General features: G+C 66.9%; 2 protein-coding genes across 3 annotated transcripts in view; both read right to left on the minus strand.

The window, feature by feature from the left end:
* Positions 1-1,355, minus strand: part of H696_05013 (hypothetical protein) — a gene marked incomplete at its 3' end in the record, with an annotated part of 3,156 nt that extends 1,801 nt beyond the window's left edge. The window contains exons 1-2 of one of the 2 annotated variants that reach the window (XM_009498882.1): positions 1,272-1,355; positions 331-1,112 (exon numbers count right to left, since the gene is read on the minus strand). In XM_009498882.1, coding sequence (XP_009497157.1) covers positions 331-1,108 — 778 coding nt within the window. In that variant the 5' untranslated portion in view covers positions 1,109-1,112; positions 1,272-1,355. Of the gene's footprint in view, positions 1-330; positions 1,175-1,271 lie in introns of those variants that run through there. The other variant, XM_009498883.1, reaches the window with a different exon arrangement.
* A 1,703-nt stretch (positions 1,356-3,058) lies between these two features.
* Positions 3,059-6,860, minus strand: H696_05014 (hypothetical protein). The gene is made up of 5 exons (XM_009498885.1): positions 6,475-6,860; positions 5,915-6,340; positions 5,101-5,722; positions 4,611-4,864; positions 3,059-4,466 (listed from the first exon to the last, which is right to left on the minus strand). The coding sequence occupies exons 1-5, from the start codon at positions 6,645-6,647 to the stop codon at positions 3,146-3,148; spliced, it is 2,796 nt and encodes a 931-aa protein (XP_009497160.1). The 5' UTR covers positions 6,648-6,860; the 3' UTR covers positions 3,059-3,145.
* Between the last annotated feature and the right edge of the window lie 317 nt (positions 6,861-7,177).

Here is a 7,177-nt window from a genome sequence, read left to right on the forward strand (position 1 = left end):
GGGGGGGGGGGGGGGGGGGGGGGGGGGGGGGGGTCGCTCCGTGTGGTTTGACCGGGTGCACTCCGGACACCGGCTTCTCGGGGAAGTGCTCATATATGGCGTGGGCGGAGAGAATGACCCCCATGCGGTCCCTAGCACCGGGGGCAGACTCAACCAAGCCAAGTCGAACCCCCTAGTCCCCCCCGCACCTCTGTCCCGCCACGACCGCCACCCCACCGCCCCCCCCCCCCCCCCCCCCCCCCCCCCCCCCCCCCCCCCCCCCCCCCCCCCCCCCCCTCTCCTCCCCCCCCCCCCCCCCCCCCCCCCTCGCCCCTGGCCAATGGAACATACAGGCGGGCTCGGCTTGGGTGAGGAAATTGCTGGCCAGGCCGAAATACCCCTCAAGATACTTGGTTTCCATGGCATTGCGGAAGTGGCGTTTCCCCTCGTCCGATTGGAAGGACACCAGGATCTCCGGGAGCGGCCGGCGGTAGAAGGTGGTGGCCTCGGCGGCGCTGGAGTCCACGCTGGAGGGAAGGGGAGCTGCCCCGGCGGCCGGCTGCAGTGGATCCACCAGACCAGCCGAGGCGGCGGCTTCGGTTGCCGCGGCCAGGTCAAGCGACCCGGCAGACGAGGTGATGCTCTGCCCGAGCGGCAGACGCGGGGCAAACAGCTCCTCGGCCGAGGCTGGCGGAGAGGCCATCATGGTTGGGGGGAGGTCGTCGCTACAGGCACAGGTGCCGGCGTGGCAGGGTGCGCTTGCGTCCGAAGAGGGGGTCAGGAGGGGGTATATCCGGGCGCTGGATTCGGCCAGGGTCCGGAGAATGCGCAGCGAGTGCTCGCGATCGCGGAGATCAACAGTCGAGCGAGGAAGAACACCAGCCGTGGCGATGGTGGGAGCCGTGGTGTGTGGGGATGTCGGTCGGCGAGGAATGCAGCGGCCGGAGGAGCAAGCGGCCGGCGCGGGGCGACGGCGGGCGGGCGACGGAGAGGGTGCGGGCGAGCGCTCAGCGAGGGTGCTCAACAGGGCCGCCGCGAGAGGAGGCCGGAAGGCAGCCGGAGGAGGGAGAATGCGTTGGGCAAGGAGTCCGAGAGAGGGGATTCCACGCGTGCCCTTCAGGGAGAACATCGCCCTACGTGCGGGGGTGGGCGAGGTACGGGGCGGGAGATGCAGGTGTGTGTGTGTGTGTGTGCGGGGTGCGGGTGAGGGATCTGCGAGGATGGCAACACCCGGGGGTGGGGGCTGAAAAGGGGGGGCGGGGGGGGGGGGGGGGGGGGAAGAAGACACACACGTTTGGGAGTCCCTCCGCCGGGAAGGAGAATGGCCGAGGGGATGGAGGAGGCGCTGTGGACGGGGCGCGGGGCGCGGGGCGCGGGGGGTGCTCCACGGATGGCGGCCTAACCGGTGGAGGGGAGGTGCTCCGGTGAGCTCCAAGGATCGGCGATCTGGACAAAAAGGCCAGCCACCGGCGGACGGTACGCTCCTCTGCGGCGTGGGAGAGGCGGCGGCAGGGGGGGGGGGGGGGGGGGGGGGGGGGGGGGGGGGGGGGGGGGGGGGGGGGGGGGGGGGGGGGTAGATGTACGGCTGGAGGTTGCCCCGCTTTCACCGGGGACCGACGGCCGGGCGTCAGGGCGAGGGGTAAGTCCCTGTGTGTAATGCGCGCGCAGGCGGAATATCGCCGTTTGTGTGGCGCCCGGAGAAATGTGACTAGGCACTCGCGGGTTCAAGGGCGGGCCGGACGCACGGGCGTGAGGAAGTTGAGCGCGCAACTGTCATGCACCGAGGCGTGGCAGTTCGGCCGCAGGACGGGCTGGCGTTCTGTGTGCACAGGGGGGGGGGGGAAGGGAAGGGGGGCAAGGGTGGGGGGTTCGTGGCGAGGCCTTGGTCATCTTTGACCAGCATGGGGCTGCCGCGCCACATGCTCTTAGGGCCCTGGGACCCGGCCAGCGTTCCCAGGGAATAGCCGGTCCCTGTCCCCGCCCCAGGCCCCCCCGGGGCGCTAGCACCCCCCCCCCCCCCCCCCCACAGAGACTCGTTAGTGACCCCGTATCCCCGAGGCGGGGGGAGGTCCCCGTCCATGCACGCCGGGCCGTGCTCCCGATCTCGGGGCCCCACGGGTGCCCCAACACCTGGGCGGCGACCCGGGATCCCCCGTTCCCGGATCCCCCCTCCGCCGGTTCGAGGCGCCGATCTGCCCGATCTGCCCGGCCCGGCCCCCCCCCCCCCTCCCTCGGTCCGCCCGATCTTGGGGCAATGTGGCCGGGCCCAGTCGTCATCATCATCATCACGCCGTCGTGTGTTTTGACACGCACGCCGCTTGCACAGGCTGGCCCTCCGGCTTGAAGCCGGTCCGAAGCCGGTCTGAAGGCATTTTCTCGCTGCCCTTTGGCGCGCACATTGTCACGTCAGAGTGTTTCCCCGGTTATGGCACCCAGCCAGCGCGGCTCGGCTCCCTTGATTTGGCGCGCATTTGCCCTCCATGAACGACGAGACCGTCCCTCTCGGCGGGAGGATGGCGACCCCCATGTCTTCGTGGGGCGCAATTGCCGGCAAATCTCGGAATTATCCCCCCACTCTCGCCCTCGCCCCCCGGGCTTTTCTCTTTCTCACTCCACATCGGCGACATCCTCATCCTCTCTGGTCGTGCCTCCGCGTCCTCTCAGAGTGGTGTGCCCTTTCGCCTTCTCCTGATCGTGGCCGGCTGCCATTGCTCCCCCCCCCTATTATTACTACCACCCCTGTTTTCAGCGCCTTTGTCTGGGCTGTTCACATCTAGCCCCGTTGACCCGACCACTCGGAGCGGCGCCGTGGCTTTCCCCAAGCGCCGGGGCGCACCCAGTGGATTGTGATTTGTTTTTATATGACTACAGGGGGATTTTTTTTGGGATGCAGCACATTCACAGCACACGGAGATGGGTGGTGCACGGTTGATGCAGACAGGAGAGGCAAGCAAAGAGGCGAGAGCGGGCAAGAGAGAGAGAAGACGATAAAGCGGCAAATCTACAAAGAAAGCGAGAGAGTGGCAAGGAGAAGGCCCCGAACTGCATGCACTGACTCACATGCTCACACTTACTCTCTCTCTCTCTCTCTCTCTGTCTCCCTGTGTCTCTCATTCTCCTCCCCTCACACACACACAGACGCACGCGCACAAACGGATGCTTCGCTCTACATGCCTGACTCGCCCGCTGCCGAGGCGGTGGCGGCGGTGGCAGCGGCGGCTGGCGGCACGGTGGCAGTTGTCCGCTTAAAGAACTTGGTCTGCTTGCAGTGGCCGATGTCCCGATCCCGGCAGGTGGTGTTTTGAAGGAGCTCGCAAAGGTCCGACTGATCCGGATCATGGCGGAAGTTCTCATCACGGTGAGTGAGCTTCCGGTGGATGTACTCCGGCAATTCGTGCGACGTGTAAGACTGGATGTGGAGTGCAGCCGTTGTCGTGGTGGGCACCGTGGTCGGGGCCCCCGGCCGCGAGGGGGTGCCGATGCGACTGTCCCCGGCACCTGTCGTCGCAAGGTGCGCCTCGGCCACGGCGGGAACCGACGCCACGTCCAACTCCGCATGCTCCTGGAGGATGGAGCGCTGGTGAATCTGCTGCAAAGTGGTGACATCCCAATTGAGCGGCTGATCGGCCGGGATGTACAGCGACGCGGTGGTCAGATCACGCTTGACCGATTGCCGGCCGCTGCCAATGATCGAGGAGGGAGTCGCAAGGGCCTGCGGCCGGCGTTCAACGGCGGTGGCAATCACACGCGACACCGGGGCATGGTGCTGCTGCAGCGAGGCGGCGGGCGGCTGCCACGAGCCGGCACCTGTGGCCGGCTGCTGGTGCTGCTGATGTGGTGGCGAGGGGGACGCCGAAGAGCAAGTGTCGAGAGACCCATCGGACCCCACGGTACAGGTGGAGGAGATCGAGGGGGCATGGGTTGGGGCGAGAGCCTGGGTTGGAACCATTTGCGGGAAGGGGTACTCCGAGGGGGGAGGCCCTGCCGAGGGGTAGCCATGTGGCGGCTGCGATGGCGCCTGCTGTGACGGCACTGCATGATACTGAGATGCATCCGGGGCATGGGGCATCGGGTGCGGTTCCCCCGGGTGAAACTCGGGCGCAGGTGGGTGATGGTATTCCCCGGTCGAGGAGGGATGGTACTCATTCGACGGGAGCAGGTGCACTGGCCCCTGAGCCGGGGGAGGGCCGGTCACCGGTGACGAGCCATCAGAGTAACTGTGAGCCGGGGAGGAGACATCGGCCGGGGGGGGCGCGTGCGCCACCAGTGTCCCGGGAGCGGGGCCGGCAATCAACGGACACGACTCGTCCGAGGTGCAACTTGAGACCACCTCGTCGGGGATTTGCGGCGTCTCGGTGGTCGCCGGTTGGAGAAGATGCGGCGGGAGGTAGGGGGCCGCGCTGGGAACCACCGCATGCCGGCTAAGACGCGAGGACTCGGTCATGGCAATGGCTGCCTGCGATGGGCCGCACTCGATCTTGACCGACCTAGGGGCCGGAGCAGGAGGCCGATGGGGTCAGTATCGTCGAGAGATCGGGGAAGAAGCTGAAGGGGAGAGGGGAAGCATGTATTCCGAGGTGGAGGGGGATGAGGGAGAGAGAGAGAGAGAGCGAGAGGGAGCGAGAACGCACTGCTGGAAGCCGAAGGCTCCATCACCGAGTTCCTGAACGCACTGGAGCCCAGGATCGTCGGCGGAGGAGCCCCCATGCGAGGATGACGAGGGCGGGGCCGAAGACCCGGTGTCGTAATACTCGGAGCTGCTGGTTTGGTGGACCGATGCCAGATCGAAGGATACGGCAGAGGGAGCCAGAGGGCCCGTGTGATTGGCCCGAGTGGCGATGGTGAGCTCGTCGAACGAGGGTGAGGTCGCCGGGATGAGGCCGTGCTGGAAAGCGACAGAGAGAGAGCAAGAAGCGAGAAGCGAGGGCGAGAGCGAGAGCGAGAGGGGCGAAGAAGGGGAGAGACGAGAAAGAAGAGGAAAGGAGAGAGAGGACCCGGGGGAAGGACAAGTACACACACACACACACACACATGTATGGGAGCAGACACGCATGGGTCAGAAAGACATGATGAGGGGCAGGCAGGGCACAGGCAGACGAGGAGAAGCGCGCGCGCGCGCACCTGGTTGAAGGGAATGGAGAAGGGGGTTCCCAGGAAGTGGGAATTGCTCGGCGCATGCGAGTATCCCCCGGCCAGGCCACTGGGGCCCGAGGGCTGGGCATGATGCGAGTGACTGCCGGAATGCGAAGGCACTGACAGGGGCGGAGGCTGGGATTGCTGGTGGTGATGTTGCTGCGGAGACGGCAGCGGCAGCTGAGAGTGGGGAGCAGAATAGACTGTCGGGGCCAGGGGCTCCGAGTAGCCGCCCGCAGGTGGAACCGGCTCGGGGTACCGGTTGTCAACAATGTCCCCGGCCGGAGGCAGGTGGGCGATCTGGCCATTGCCCGAGGGGGGAAGGTAGTGCGTGGCCGGGGCCAAACCGGAGCCCGGGTGGGGGAATCGCGAGGACTCCTCGACAGCCGGGGGGCTGAGGCTCAGTTCGTGAGTGTGAGCCAGGACCTCCGGCGAGGGAGCATTCTTGGGCGAGCTGCCAGAGGCCGGGGAGAAGCTGCGACCATCGTCGGCCGAGGTTTGGCCCGAGGTGTCGGAATTCAACAGATCGGCGATCGTATGGCTGTCATTGATGCGTGTCGAAAGCAGACCCTCCACCTGCGGGAGATGCAGAGCCTTCAGGAGCGTTTGCCTGAGTGAGGGTGGAGGAAGAAGGGGAGAGACAGACAGGGGGAGGGGGAAAAAAAGAAGGAAGAGCGGGCGAAGGGAAGGTGTGGATGTGTGTGTGTGTGTGTGTGTATGTGGGCGAGGAGCAGAGAGGGAGGATGTCAATGCTGAGGCGGGAGCGGAGGCTGGCATCAAGTGGCAAGAGCGGGTGACATACGTGTCGGCCATCGGGATGGCCGGCGGGAGGAGCTGCTCTGCCTGGATGACCAGTTGCAAGCTCTGTGCCTGGCGTTTGTAGGCCTCGATGACCGCCTGCTGAGACCGGGCATGGGTCAGCAGGATGTGGAGGGCATCACGAAGGGCAGCATTATCGGCGCGCGCGTTGGCCATGGCCGACAGCAGATCGCCCATGGACCGGGCTCCCGGGGCCAGCAGGGGGGGTGCAGAGGATGACGGAGCGGAGGCTGCGGCCGCGGCCGCCGCCGCAGCCATCGGGCATGCTGCCAAAACGTCGCTCGGCAACTCGAGGGCATTCAAGTGGTCGAGCTTCTCCTTCAGAGTCTTCACCTCCTCCTCCAAAGATTGGACATACTTCATGCGACGCTCGCGGAAGAGCTTCTGCGCGGCGCGGTTCTGCTCGGCGCTGGAAAAGACAAATACCATGAATGAGAAAAGGCCGAGGGAAAGATGGCCAGCCACCAGGGGCGGGGGCATGGTGCGGAAGGGCACTCGAAACCGAGGGGAGGGGGAGACCGCCCAGTCGAGTGGAGGACGCACCGCTTGGCGGAGACTTTGGATTTGCGAGTGGGCGGGGGGGTGTCCCCGTCGGGAGCCGACTCGCCGGATGAGGAGGGAGCCGCGACCGGGTCCGCCGCCGAGTCGACCGGTTGACTGGGATCGACTTCGGCGGAGGCAGACGCCTCGGCCTTGGGCTTTCGGGCAGGCGGCATCGTGCGGATGTCTGTAGGGACTAGAGGGGAGAGGGGAGCGCGATCAGCCTGGTGTGCTCAACACAGGACACTGGGGCTGGTCGCGGGGGCAAGAGGGAGGGCGAGTGGGGGAGGCGGGGCAGAGAGGCACGGGCAGGCGAGGGGGGGGGGAGGCGCTCAAATGCAAGGAGAGCAGTGTGGCCAGAAGAAGAGAGGAGAGCGGGAGGGGAAGGGGGGGGGGAGGGAGAGAGGATGAGGGCTTGCCTGGGAGTCCAGGCGCACCCTCTGCCAACAGGGCAAAGTAAAAAGCCTGCACCCACGCAAACACGCGGGATCGCCGGAGATCTGAAACGCGCCACCTTCAGGCCGGAAGGGGCGGCGGCGGCCGGGATCGGAATACAGCCCGGCGACAGCTCCCAGCCAGGGGCGGCAGCCGGGGCTATGCTTTGGGCTTCTCAAACGGCCGGGGGCCGCCGGCCCAGAGGCAAGCGCCTTCCACCAGGGGTGGGGGCGGCCGGGCACCGATCTTGCACCAGAGGTCCCCCCCCCCC

The sequence above is a fragment of the Fonticula alba genome (genome assembly GCF_000388065.1).
Source record: "Fonticula alba strain ATCC 38817 unplaced genomic scaffold supercont2.8, whole genome shotgun sequence".
Taxonomy (NCBI): domain Eukaryota; order Rotosphaerida; family Fonticulaceae; genus Fonticula; species Fonticula alba.